Genomic DNA, 14,939 nt, shown 5'->3' on the forward strand with positions numbered 1-14,939 from the left:
TCCCCCTGAAATCAGATCAAGCTGGTGCGTGGACCTGGTTGGGACAGTGACAGGATGGACTTAAGCCCCAGGAAGTGGAGCCAAGATGGTGAAGGGCGGGCCTGGAACGGCACCACAGCCATTCCTCTGCCCATCCTCCTGCTAACCATCCCAAACACTCAACGTGATTTTTCCCTGAACCAGGCACCGAGCGAGGTGTTGGGGACGTGGTGGTAGGAGAACCAGGCCGTCAGAAGTGTGAAGTGACTCGGGGCTGGGTGGGGGGAACACAATCAGCAGACCCTCTAGGGCAGTGTGTTAGGTCGGAGAGAGCCCAGGATCGGATACATGCAGGCATGTGATGAGACAATGGACTCCCCCTGGAATTTCTCACAGATCAACGTGCCAGACACAGATACCGGCTTCTTCTCCCTGAATCCACATACCCCCACACAGATGCTGACTCATTCCTGAATACCTTGCTGACCCCCCTGCAGCTGAAGCTTCCTCGACTGAATACCTCAGCTCATGTCCCCGCCCCTCACCCAACCGCAGTATAAAAAAAGCGCCCCCCTCCATGTTGGCGTGAATCCACGTGCCCTGTCTTTGGGGGTACGTGGGTCTCCCGGGGACGCAGAATAAACTTTCCTTTCCTTTCTTTTCTGATTCACTGGACTCTATTTCTTGCGCCGCCTCCTGAGCCACCTAACCTAACACAGTGGTTCTCAACCTTCTGGCCCTTTAAATACAGTTCCTCATGTTGTGACCCAACCATAAAATTATTTTTGTTGCTACTTCATAACTGTAATGTTGCTACTGTTATGAATCGTAATGTAAATATCTGATATGCAGGATGGTCTTAGGCGACCCCTGTGAAAGGGTCGTTCGACTGCCAAAGGGGTGGCGACCCACAGGTTGAGAAGCGCTGCTCTAGTGCATGCAGTCTGGCAGTCCTTAGAGTGGAGTCTAACAGAGGAATGATTGTGTCTGCCCTGCTCACTAACGTCTGGCAGGGCCCTCACTGGTGTAGAAAGCAACTTCTCATGCAGGAGCTTATTCGACCCTTACTGTCCTGTGAAATAGACAGGACTTTTTGTGCCCAATTTACAGATGAGGAACCAGGGTCCGCAAAGTTAAATAGCTCATCTGGGGTCACTTGGTTGGTTAGAGGCAGATTCAGGGATGAACCTGGGTTTCCAGACTCTGTTAGGTATTCTTTCGACCATACTAGCTTGCTCTTTTATTAAGAAGGTGGTGTAGCTCAACTCAATTGGGAGCTACTATATTACAGGAATTTAAACATGAAAAAGAGTAAACAAATTGTGAAGGTGTCCTACACTTAAAAAAATCAGGTTTGGAAACAAAAGAAATTTGATTTGTCATTTTTCAAAACCACTGACAAAGATGAGTGCGTCCACGTGGGAGAGCAGAGGCGAACAGCTCAGTGAGCCCGAGGGAACGTGACTTACTACATCCAGAAAAGACACAGCTCAATGGAGGTGACAGCGGCCTCTGGCTTCAAGTATATAAAGGTGGCAAATGAGTGAGAAAGGAAGATTCTGTGTGGTTCCAGGAGAAAGCAATAGGGTGGCCAGGGATAGATTTTGGCTCAGCAGGAGGAAGAATTTTCTAAACATCTGAGCGACCAGAGAATGGAACGTGGACCCTGGGGCAGGCAAAGCAGGGGCTGGACCAGTGGTCGGCAAACTCATTAGTCAACAGAGCCAAATATCAACAGTACAACGATTGAAATTTCTTTTGAGAGCCAAATTTTTTAAACTTAAACTATATAGGTAGGTACATTGTTATTAACTTAATTAGGGTACTCCTAAGGCTTAGGAAGAGCCACACTCAAAGGGCCAAAGAGCCGCATGTGGCTCGTGAGCCGGTTTGCTGACCACGGGGCTGGGGCAACCATTTGTGTGCGATTTCGTAGCTGAACCTTGCCTACGACAGGGGACAGGATCCAGTGATCCCTGAGGTGCCTCTGATGAGTTTCTATGACTCTTGGCTGCAGTGGCTTATGTCCGTGCATTGCGACAGGCTTTAGCTAACAGCCACATCACAGTGGCAGCTGACCTGAGCACGCTGCAGTTTCTTACTGAGAACAGGAGTGCGGAGAAGCAGGCTGCCTGTCCTTTGCTTTCTGTTGTCACCTTAAGAGTGGTGCCCAGGGTACAGCTGCCTCCACCTTCTTCCTCTACATAGCAGAGGTTGGGAATGCTTTTCAAGTGGTTGTTTTATATCGAAAAGGACCCCCGTTAGGTCACTTCTGTACATCAAAGGAGAGTGGGCACGTTGTTTACTTTCATATATTCAACCCGTCACCTCTTTGATGTTTGGGCTACTTCAGAGAACAGAGCCAAGCCAGTTTATCAAGAGGAACTACGGTGCGCCTGCGATGTGGCTGAGCAGTCCAGCTGTAGATGTGACACACACACAAAACAAAGCAGCTCCTACAGGTAAGCAAGGAGTTAGACTGGGAGGCACAAGTGCAGAGAGGTGAGGAGCACCCCGGGGCTGTAGAAGCCACCAAACCTGGGAGGGATGGGAGCCCGCTGCTTCCTGCCCGGATCACCTTAGGCTGCTTACAGTCATTTCACCTCACAAGACCTTTGTTTGCTCATTTATGAAACGGGAGTAACGGTGCCTCTCTCACAGGGCGTGGTGGCAGACAACTGACACTGGGTGCCAGGCATCCCACAGTGCACTCAGTAATGTTCAATAATGATCATTACCTTTACTACTAAGGATAACAGCAATCAAACAAATCACGAACTATAGGCTTTAACTCAAAACAGGGGCACTGGTAAAGCTTCAAGTATGAGAAAAGTGCTCATGGACACAGGCAGTGTGACATTCAGCCAATGGAGTGGGACAGACCTGGTCCAAATCCCATTTCTACCACTTCCCAGCTTCGGGACACTGGGAAAGTCACTATGTTGAGCCTCACATGTACCGTAAGGGTAGTGACAGTGCCTGCGATCATGCATGTGAGAACTCAATAAAGTTACACTCATCACACTCAGTAAGCACTCAGTAAATACTGTTACAGTCCCCATGGGAAACTTACGATACTGGAGTTAGACACGAGTGGAATATGTTCATCTACACCTTATTCCTCACCCCAAACTTTATCTTTTTGATTTTTCAAAAGAAAAAAATAGTTGATTTGAATGAAAAATGAAGACCCCCAACTAGAAAATAAAAAGAGTTCCTACACCAACAATCACATATTTTTCAAAAAGTAAAATTAATTTTTCCATCAGGTGTAATGCTAAAACCACATATTGAGGATTATGAGTCACACTAGCTCGGAGATCTATATCGGATGTCTTGTTTTGTGTCATCAACACATCGGGGAGATTCTGATGTCAGGCACATAGGAGTTACAGGCTATTTCGTTACTTAGTGCATCTATGCCTGTACTTTCCCAAAAGATAAAGTTTTAAGCTGATGCTATTTACTTAGAAAACAATACTTTTTATAACCAGTCAGGAATTTTTCAAGATGTCAGCAAAGGTTGTAATGAGCCCTGGGTCTTATCGCCCGCTTGCCAAGGGATGGAGTGGGTCCAACCCTCAGGAGGGCCCTCCCCCCTGACCCCCCGCTACGAAACGCAGACAGACGGATGGACAGACAGACAGGAGCAGTAACTGCTGCAGAAATGCGCTCATCCCGTACAGATCTCTACAGAACTGGGACCTCATGTGTGATAACCATGCGATTAAGGCAGGTTTTGTGGGGTTTAGTACTAAAGCCTTAAATGGATGAATTTTAAACTCTACCAACACTGGCATTCATACAAAAATTGGGTGACCTTATGTATAATTTTACATTGAAATAAGTGCTTTAAACGTACATAAAGGGTTTTGTTTTCATTACAACTTAATTTTCAAAGCCTCCAACTTACATCATTTTGCCATTGTAATCCCTATGTAATGAAATTATAATATCATTAAGCAATTGCCACTATGATATCAAGCAATGGGAAACATTCTGAAAGGTAATTATTGTGCTTGGGGATGGGGTAATTTTCAATTCTATTCTTGGATAGTGCAGAGTTTGTTTTTCCCCCAAATGTGAAATTGCTCTATTTAAAGACTGGCTGCAGAAGCTCTAAAAGGACAAATTAACAAATAAAGCCATTCTCTCCTACCAGACTAAGAGCATCTGGTCAGGGATCCAAATTACATTTTTACTCTTCTGCACACAATAAAGCCATTTCTAGTGAAATAAAATTGCCTTTCAGATAATAATCTATTTACAAACTTTCAGCTTCATCCACGTTGAAATTGGTTAACAGCAATAACTGGAGAAAGACCAATGGAGCCAGACGAACAAAGCGTCGTTACCGGCCCTCCCCTCAGGGCTGAACGGGCGAACAATCCCTCCAGGTCACCCTTTGAAAGTCAATTAATACAAGTGCTTAATTACCTATAGTTAATGCATTTTAACTGAAATAATAGAAAACCTATGTGCACAAGCTAAGTCTTCAAGCTTAAAAATAAATGATGTGGCACCACTTTATCAGATTTAAAATCTCTGAATCAAGACACTGTACTTGGTTTTCGATTTTCTGACGCTGCCATCTAGAATTTAAAAAAAAGTTAATGCATTTTCTCTCCTATAGATCTTGAGAACAGATTGTATTTTCATGTGCATTCTAATACACTATTATTTAAACAATTCAATGGGGAGGGATCACCATAGGGAACAGAGCAATAAAGATGACATTTTAGATAAGATTCTCCCGAGAACCAGGTGTTCGCAAACTCTACCACCAGCATATCTCACAGGAGGGCAAAATTAACGTGCACTAAAGCCGGCGGATGTCCACTGAGAACTGCTGAAGTTTGGTTTTCAGCAGATACTACTCTCAACGGGAAAGATTAATGATCAACAATGGAATGAGAAGAGTGAAAAGATACTTCTTTTAGAAAGCTATATTGTTTTTCGGAAGGCAAATAACATGCTATGATTACAGTTCAGGCTGCATTTGGGAAATAAGGGCATCGCCCCTTTGTAAACACCGGCGGCAGTATTTTACTTGGAAAGTGCCATTTAAAGTGACATGTTGAGGATTTAGATGATTAATTAGGAGTTAACTGCAATTTCATTCTTTCTGGGTAGTTTCCACTTGTAAATGTGCACAGTATATCAAATCATCACATTGTGCACCTTAAACTTACACAATGACATATGTCCATTATGTCTTGACAAAGCCGGAAAACCTCCACAAAACAATCGTGTGGCTTTCGAATCTGAATGCCTTTTTGTCTCACATGAAGGAAGGCCCCTGCCTGACTAATGAGCTGGGAAGCCTCAGAGCCCAGCACTTCTCAGGGGTCTGGCTTCAGGAAGGTGCCTCACTGCAGCTGGTGGAAATGCACCCAGTCCCAGCAAGGGGTGCTGGGCCCCACCGCTGGGCATGTAGGACCACAGAACTCCCACTGAGGTCAATGAGAACTGTATGGGGGGGATAAGTGTGTGTGGGGGATAAGTGGTGGGGTGTGGTTCTGGAATAAGGGAGAGCGCCTCAGACACCAGCAATGTGTTCAACTCTCTGCTGGAGGGTCTGCTCCAGAGTTGGGGGTGGGGGAAGGCATCTCTTTACTTAATGATAGTGTTGATTCCCCCACCTCCCAATCACGTCTATGCAGAGGAGACACCCTGGGGCCCTGCATAGCTACACAAGAGAAAACATCTCTGTGCCCCAAGGTTAGTCAGAGAACAAAGGGTGGTTCTTACCTCACAGGGATTCCGGATTAAGAATGTCATAAATACTAAGGAAGCACTTTACAAGCTGAGTTGAGGTGGGGGCTCTATGGATAAGGAGAATACTAAAAATAATACTTTTTTTTTTAAAACCCAGAAAGCTTCAAGAAAAAGAACTTCCTAAATTAAAAGAAATTGCAGTGGGGTGAGGGCATGAATAGGAGTGGGGGGGGGGGGGGGGCAAAGGGGAGATAAGACACATATGTAATACCTTAATCAATAAAGAAAAAAAAGAAAATAAATTGCAGCAGACATTTCAGCCATACAGTTCTCATTGACCTCAGTGGGAGTTCTGTGGTCCTATCACCGTGTAGGGGCTCAGGGTACAGACTGGCCTAGTCGGCGTCCTACTCCACATTCAGTGGATCTGACCCAGGCTGTGACCTTAACTCGACAGAGCCCCATGCCTGGGCGTGCTGGGACGAGTGGTTGTGAGGAAATACACAGGAAAACTCCACCCAGTGCCGGCCCATGGTGGGTGCTTTACTAAGGCTGACTTCTATTATTACTTTTTAAAAATAAATACACTTTTATTGATTTCAGAGAGGAAGGGAGAGGGAGAGAGAGAAACATCAATGATGAGAGAGAATCATTGATTGATTGCTTCCTACTGGGGATTTAGCCTGCAACCGGACATGTGTTCTTACCAGGAATCGAACTGTGACCTCCTGGTTCAAAGGTCGATGCTCAACCACAGCCACGCCGGCCGAGCTGTTATTACTATTAATTATCACTACTGATTTTTTCTGGGAGAAGGTTTCCTTTACATCTTAAATAAATCTTCAAGATATAAGGACAATCCAGAGTAGACCAAATCCTCCTCCTGTTTCCAGGGAAGAAGACTCACTTGTCCACTCATCAAATATTTATGGGGTGTTTACTGTATCCTCGGTGCCACTGAGGGTGCATAGTTGTTTGATGAAACAGAATGTCTGGTGAGGTAACGAATACAGCGGATTTTAGAAGACTGCTGTAGACTCAGCACTTGGCAAGTGTGAAATAATCGTGCGGCACGACATGGGACTCAATACTAGGTAAGTGTGAAAGTAGTCCTCCGTCAGAGCCCAGTGGGCGGCCAGATTCCCCTCTCTGCTGGCTGTGAGGAGCCATGAGATTTCTCTAAGTTCCTTACTAGGAATTTAGATATTACATCTATAAAATAAGCATCTGTTGCCTGTTTATGTCTCATGTGGAATTAATAAGTATTCATAAAGGAATATCCCATGTGGTTTTGCTAAGCAAAAGGTACAAAAATGTTATTTTTATGAGACTGGCAATTCCAAGAGTCCTTCTGAATGCCTTTCTTGGTCAAGATCTCTGTCAACTGCAAGAGAGACTGCAAGCCTGAAGACAGGCCATTTTTATTCTACTTTGGAGCTGGTAAGTATGAATAATTTAAGGGTCACATCTGTAAAGAAACAAATGTCAAATACAAATTGACAACTATATTCCAAGCCAGGTCCAGTTCACTTTCAAAAGGTCAGTTTGGTCGTTTTCTTGAGGGAGTTCTGAAATCTTACCTTTCCATTGTTACATTTCAGAGGAGCTTCAGGAAAACACATTTTTAGTAAGTGTCAGGGCACCTTGCCCATGGCAACTGATATTCGCAAGCACACTGTGGCCCAGGAGGCGCTGGGAAGAGCCGTCCACTCCTCCATCCGCTGAATGGCCAGAGCACAGGCTGCTCCTGTGGGCTGGCTGGCTCGGCTGGAAGCCGGGCTGTTCCTCTTAAGGTGGCTTTTATACATTGAGACATTCTGGTCCAGAGAGACTGTGGCTTGACAAACTTGCACCGAATGAAGTAGGGACTCAAAGGCCAGGTAATGGGTGCACTCACTGTTGTGGAGCCAGGGGCAAGTTCTCCAGAGTTCTGTCTTGGTCAGGCCAACTTCCCCTGCTGTTACTAGCAAATGCAGTTATGCCTCCAGCTGCACGGTGCATCTCAGCCTCTCCATCTCTGAGCCCTTCCTTGCTCTAAGTCCCAGTGTCCATGTGTATGGGCCAATACTAGTACCTACCTACACCTAGTAGGCTGACATGAGGATTAAAGTGCACACGTGGGCCTGGGTCACAGGCAGATGAAATAAACCTTAGTTATTAGTGTTTTTACCCTACAAGTCAGAAGATGGGAGACCCCTGTTCCCTGTGAACCCAGCCTTCAGAATGACTTTACTTCCCAGTGCAATGGTTCTGCAGAAAGGTACTGATGTGGAGGAAGCCTGGGTCTTAATCCTTGCTTGCACTCTGACAAATTGAGGGGGATGGGCTACATCAGTGTTTTGTTTTTTAAATATATTTTTTTTATTGATTTTAGAGAGGAAGGGAGAGGGAGAGACAGAGACATCAATGGAGAGAGAATCACTGACTGGCTACCTTCTGCACGCCCCCTACTGGAGACTGAGCCTGCAACCCCGGGTACGTGCCCTTGACCGGAATTAAACCTGGGACCTTTCAGTCCATTGGCTGATGCTCTATCCACGGAGCCAAAGGGGCTAGGGCTACATCAGTGTTTTTCACTGGTTCATCAGAGCTCCAGGGCAGGTTTCTGAGACCCTAACTTCCCCTTTAGCCAAAGCAGTTCTGCTTTTATCTCTTATATATTGGGATTCCACATAAAATTTCATTTGAAAGAAAGGCTTTTCACTGCTTATAAATAAAGTTCAAGAGCCATTACATAATGTAGCCTATAACTGCTTTAATGGCTCTAAATTTAATGCTCTCATTGTTGAATTTTAGAAATATACCTAATATACTGAGAAATTAGAATTAGGGAGGAAATGGAAAGTCAGATTTCAATGAATTAGCCTACTTTGTTTTTCAAGGCTATGATAAGAAATGACCAGTTGAACATTTCTCTCCCTCTTTTCTTCCCTTTCTCCCTTCCTGTATTCCTTCTAGTGAAAATTCAGAATATCTGACATACACCAGAAAGAGCATAGGCTACTAGGGACCCAGGAGTGAGCAAAACTGACAAAGTCTCTGCTCTTGAAAATTCAGAGGCTACTTAGGGAAAAAAGACAACAAACAGTAAACAAGTTACAAACTGTAAAAAGGCTGTGAAGAAAGTGTACACAGCAAAGTGAGAGCGACGGACTGCCTCAGATAAGATGGTCCAGAAGGGCACTTAGGAAGGTGGGCTGCCAGCAAACACGAGGCCTGGCGGTCCAAGTCCAGTGGTCTTGTCCTCCATTCACCCTCTCATTCCCTTGGCCTTGCCCTAGAAATGGTCAGCAGTCACCTCACCCCTTAGCCACTCCCATGGAGACAGTGTGGCCACCTGTCATTTCTGACAAGCCTGGGGGGAGGCAGAGGCGGGTCCAGGGCTGAAACAGGTGACCAGAAGTCTGTTGTTTTTTATTTTCCTTGAAGAACTAAGCTACTGAGCCCTTGAAATATTTTAATTTGCTTTTCCTATTGATTATCAATTATCAATAGAAGAACAATCTTTCACTTCCTCGTTTTGTGCATATTTTACAGTAAGTAATGTATTCACTTGGTTCAAAACTAAAAAAAGAGGATAAAAACAATGATTGGGCTCTGGGACCAAGCTGCTTGGATTCACATCCCAGCTCCGCTAATGACTGTGACCTGGGGCAGGTTATTCAGAAACTGTGCCTTGGTTTCCTTAGCTGTAAAAACCAACTACACACACACACACACACACACACACACACACTACCTTCCTCATGGTGTTGCTGTGAGGCTAAATGTAACAACTGAGCACGTGTCTGGCACATAGTAAGTGCTAAATTAATGGTATCATGGAACAGAAACCCAGAAAGAGTCCCAGGCTGCCCACAGTTGTGCCTCCCTTCTCCTTCTGATGATATAAACTGGATAACTGACCCCAATATTTTTCCTTGACAAGCACATTCTTTATAAGAACAGATAAAAATACTATCTCGATATATTGCAGCGGTTCTCAACCTGTGGGTCGAGACCCCTTTGGCGGTCAAACGACCCTTTCACAGGGGTCGCCTAAGACCATCCTGCATATCAGATATTTACATTACGATTCATAACAGTAGCAACATTACAGTTATGAAGTAGCAACAAAAATAATTTTATGGTTGGGTCACAACATGAGGAACTGTATTTAAAGGGCCAGAAGGTTGAGAACCACTGATTGGTAAGTATGAACTGTTCTATGTTGTTTAAAACTAAGCCAATAACATGTAAAGATAAACAAAATAAGAGACACTGGTTTTTGATGGTTTTAATTAGCTACAAACCACCCGAACATATCAGAAAAGGGGAAAGGGACCGCTGACAAAAATCTAGGGTGATATGCAGAAGGGGTGGCAGATCTGGTTAACTTAACCAGAACATGTTTATAATTCTCTGAGTTTAACTTGTTCATTTGTCCTCGATGGAAGTTCTGTTTATCTTCAACATAACTGAGCTCCTGCTGTCAAAACCTCCCTTTGCAATGGGGACTTGACAACATCCTTTAACCTGCTTCTCGTAACACACCTCGTGGGTGCCTTTGCTCAAGGACCATGGTCTCCATTCCTGTGTCTTATTTAGGACACTTAACACATTATTTGTTCCCTCACAGCAAGGTCTCCTTTGACAGCCAAGATTCTAGTTTTCTGTCATAAGTAATTATAAATGTAGGCTTCTAAAAAGATTCTCAATTTGAGGGGCATAATCTATTTCAGATAGTAAATCACAGAGACATCTCTATCCCTGGGGCGACCCAAATGTACAACCCAGATGTATGAGCTTTCACTCCAAATTATTCATATCTGAAGAAAAATGGATGTTCCACTTTCTCCCTGGGGCAACTAAGAAAAAACACTCCCCAAACACTGGCACCTTTGTTAGAGAAATTTATATTGGTTTAAATTTTTTTTTTAGCCTCAGATACAGAGCTTCAATCTTCAAAATCCAACTCAGAAAACTGTCTCAGGGAGTCCTGCTCTGAAGTTGTCACTCCAATTACGAACTTGAGATCCCCAGACCCCCCCACCTCAAGCCCTCTGTTTCCACCAAACATTATTTTCTGCCTCCTCTCTACACTGCTGACAACCATGTTCCCTACTCACAACCAGTTCATCTTTACAGCTCTCTCCAACAAAGGGAACCCCAGGCGAATTTTCATTCCTGCTTCCTTCCAATTTTTCAATTACTAACGCTACTTATCTTGGCTCTGTGCCAACATTTGCTTTATGTCAATATAATTGACAATTTTTAAAAAAATAAAAACACACCCCAAAATAACTTCTAACCCCCACTATATCTTAACAACAAAACATGAATCTCAGTGATACAGGAATGAGTCTGCTTTACAATAATAGGATGTGGCAGACTGTTCTAAGTGCTCATGTGCAATCTACCTCCTTTGATCTGCGTGAAAGCTTTCAGGCGGGCACTATCTGTTATTAGTCTGACTTTACAAATGCAGTAACCAAAATCGTAAAGGTCACAGCAGGAATTGGTAGAGCTGGAATTCAGACGAAGGGCAGTTTGACACCAAAGTCATGCTCTTCCTCCTTAAACCATATTTTGTCCTGGAGTAACCTTTAGAAGAATGAGGACAATTTCTCTCTTTGTTCTTTTTAGTTGAAAAGAACCCATCATTGTATGAAACGAGGCACAGGTAACTGATTTTGGGTGTGGGAGTCTAAGTGTTCAGCATTTAATAAAAAAAGTGGCATCTCAAAGTGACCAATTTTGTCTATTTATAGTTAATTATTTTTATTTTTTTATGCATAGCATTTTTCATATTCCCACCTTGAGCAGTCAAACTTCCAGAAGAATCCTGATTCTGCTCTGCTGGCTGCCGACTGGGAGGAACGATGGGTGGGCTCAGCATGTTTAACCAGTCCCTAAAAAGAAACGAAGAGTCAATGAACACACACACCTGTAATTCCATACACAGTTTTTACCTTTCGCTGGATTTTCAATTCCCTGGATCTTCCTCGTTTGTATTTCAGAAAGACAAGATGTTCAAAAGTTAATATTTAGTTTTGTAAACTGGTTAATGTAGAGTCAATCACTTAACTAACTACAGAGCTCCTTGAATTACCATGGGGTTACATCCTGATAAACCATCATAAGGTAAAAATACTGTAGGTTGAAAATGCATTTGATACACCTAACCTACTGCATATCATGGCTTAGACCGGCCTACCTTAAACATGCTCAGAACACTTAGATTAGCCTACACTAGGGCAAAATCACCTAACACAAAGCCTGTTTTATAGTAAAGTGTTGAGTATCTCAGGTAATTTATTATGCTATTGCTTTCATATCACTGTAAAGCCAGAAAATTGTTAAGTCGAACCATCATGAGTTAGGTATTGTCTGTAGTTGGTCAATAAATACATCAACTACATAAAGAGGGCATTCTTCTCAAAAGTTTATTATTAAATAAACTATTATTAAACACAGTTTCTCTCACATAAGAACATTATTTCAACAACTCAGAAAAAATGCAGCAAAGCTCCTTATAACCTCAGGGTAAGAAAGCCTGACAAAGCCACATGTCACACGCCATGAATGACAACACTCTACATGGTGACTCAAAGCAGAAGTTAGTCTTGGAGCGATCGTGCACCAGCCACAGTGGTGGGAGTCAGTCTGCATTAATTCGGAGCTCTTCAGCAGCAGGGAGTGAAGGAAGGGAGAGGGAGGGAGCCAGGCCCTGGAGTGACTCACTACTTCAGTTTTCCCATTAGGCATGGGGACAAAACCACTCCAGAGCACCTCCTACATCCCCTCTCCCTCTGCCTCCAACCTCATTTCCCAATCGCTTGACTTTCCTTCCTCCTCCATTCTTTTCCAGTCCCCGTTCCCTCTAGTAGACACCTGGGTGGGTGTGATGCAAGGGGTGACACACAGAAGATGTGAGTCACTGTGCACTCTACTTCACCCCTTCTTAGCTCGAAACTTGCTCCTGCGCTTCTTTAGAGAAAGGAGCAAGCAAGGGAATGTGAAGGGTTTTACAGCATGAATTCTATTTCTCGCGTTGATATAGTACCCCGTGGTTTACCTTATTCTTCTCAACAGGAGCATGTCATCATGACTAAACAACTTTTTTCCTGTACTTCCTTTAGCCGTTATCTATAATGGGAGCTAGTCCCAACCATAACTAAGAGTAGTGGTTCTCCAGGCTGATCCCGGCTCCATCTTTCCTAACGTAAGAGCTTGGCCAAATTACTTAACATCGTAAGCCTCATCTATAAAAAGGAGATAAGAATACCTCAGCTTTTTTGTTGTTAGGATTGAATAAAAAAATGGATGAGAAACATTTGGCATGGCTCTGGGTACAGAGTTGCACTCAATAAATTTCAGCTATTATCACCACCATCCTCATTATCAAGGAAGATCATAGAGTGACTTTATCTACAATGATAAACCACAGTAAGAATTGGATTCTGTTGACATTAAACCAATAAACGATGGTAGAATGATTACAAGTCTATACAGTAGAGATTTTCCTTGCAAGCCATTTACTCTTTTTGTATAAAAAGTACCTTAATGTAAAAATTATCCATTTCCTATTTGGAATATCTTAAGATACTTTAAGTAACTGCACACCTCAGCTGTTACTAGATTATGGCTAGTGAAATAAGCAAGGTGAGCATGCTGTGTAATTGAATTTCATAATAACACATTAAGGGCATCAAAAAGGATTCGTCACAGACTTCCAAGCTAACGGGGCATTTTCTGATAAGCACCTTTTATTTAGTCCATTTAATTATAGTAGACCAAAAATTTCTACATTATAGAAAATTACAAGGTCACACACAAATTATCAGCCCAATGACCTCATAACTCAGTAAGAATGATGGAGAGCAAGGATGAACAGGAGAAAAATAATGTTGTCCTATGATGATACCCCCAGAGACAAATTAGAAACTCCACCCAATGGCAGAAGCAACTACTTATGCTCCATGGACATGGGAAAAAATGTCAGTGGGGTTGTTGTGTGACTGTTATGAAAAGCAAGGCATTCACTTCTTAGGCTAATGATTTGATTAATGTTTTTCCTTCTTAGCAGTAGCCATGAAAAGTATAGGGATCTTTAAAAAATATTTTCAAAATTATCAAAAAGTTGTAAGAGTACAAAGAACTCCTTAGTCCTTCACCCAGGTTCCCCCATTAAACATTTTATCACACTTGCTTGTGATCTATCTATCTACCTGACCATCACCTACCACTACTTCTTTGTGTAGATGGGTTGGTACAGGATGGCCCTCAGCAAAGCCTGTCTGGCCTACTGCCTGGTCTGTCCAATCTGAAAACCAAGAATGGTTTCTACATCTTTACATTTTTATTTTATATTAATTCTTTATTGGTGAAAGTATTACATATGTCCCCCCCCCCCCCCCCCCCCCGCAATTGACCTCTCCCAGCCTGTTCCTGCCTCCCAGCACAGGCCCTCACCCCCTGTTGTGTCCACTGGTTATGCTTATATGCATGCATACATGTCTTTTGGTTGATTAACCCTGCTTCCCTCCCCTGCCTTCCCTCTGAGGTTTGATGGTCTGTTCGGTGCTTCTATGTCTCTGGATCTATTTTTGTTCATTAGTTTATGTTGTTCAGATGTTTTTACATTTTTAAATGGTTGAAAAATTTTAAAATAATAATGTTTCATGACACATGATAATTACATAAAATTCAAATGTCAGTGACCATAAACAAACTTTTATTGGAATGCAAAAGTGTTCACTTGCTTATGTATCATCTACAGCTGCTTCTGTGCTACAGGGACAGAGGGAAGTATTCACGATGGTCCCTGACGTGTAATATGGCTCATGCTGATTTCTCCAATTCTGATACAACCACAGGCCTGTCTCATCTCTCCTCCTTCCATATTTGTAACTCCTCTCTGACTGTGGAGACCTGGCTCCCATTATCTGCACCATTTTTACTATTTTCTGAACTACAGGACATGCCAAAAGTCACTGCAGAATTGCTAAGCAAGCAAAACAAATTAACCAACCAACAGAAAACCTCTAACCTACTCTCTAGGGTTCTCTGTTTATGGATCTTTTTATTCTTTAGTCAAAATACTAGGTCCAAAATTTACTTGGGCTAGTTATTGCCCCTGCCCCCCTCCCGTGTGGTTACATAGATGGTCCCTGATTTACGACGGTTTGATTTACAATTTTGACTTTACGATAGCATGAAAGCAATAAGCGTTCAGTAGGAATTGCACTCTGAATTTTGAT

The 14,939-nt window shown here is 43.1% G+C and overlaps 1 protein-coding gene across 4 annotated transcripts in view; it reads right to left on the reverse strand.

Annotated features, from left to right (window-relative positions):
• The window catches only part of CFAP20DC (CFAP20 domain containing), a 219,997-nt gene that overhangs the window by 1,791 nt on the left and 203,267 nt on the right, over positions 1–14,939 (reverse strand). For all 4 annotated transcript variants that reach the window (XM_070391621.1, XM_070391620.1, XM_070391619.1 and 1 more), the window contains one exon: positions 11,494–11,588. In XM_070391621.1, coding sequence (XP_070247722.1) covers positions 11,494–11,588 — 95 coding nt within the window. The remainder of the gene's footprint in view (positions 1–11,493; positions 11,589–14,939) is intronic.

This window comes from Myotis yumanensis, unplaced genomic scaffold, assembly GCF_028538775.1.
Source record: "Myotis yumanensis isolate MYYU_CA2020_CCGP unplaced genomic scaffold, mMyoYum1.0.hap1 SCAF_14, whole genome shotgun sequence".
NCBI classification, from domain to species: Eukaryota; Metazoa; Chordata; class Mammalia; order Chiroptera; family Vespertilionidae; genus Myotis; species Myotis yumanensis.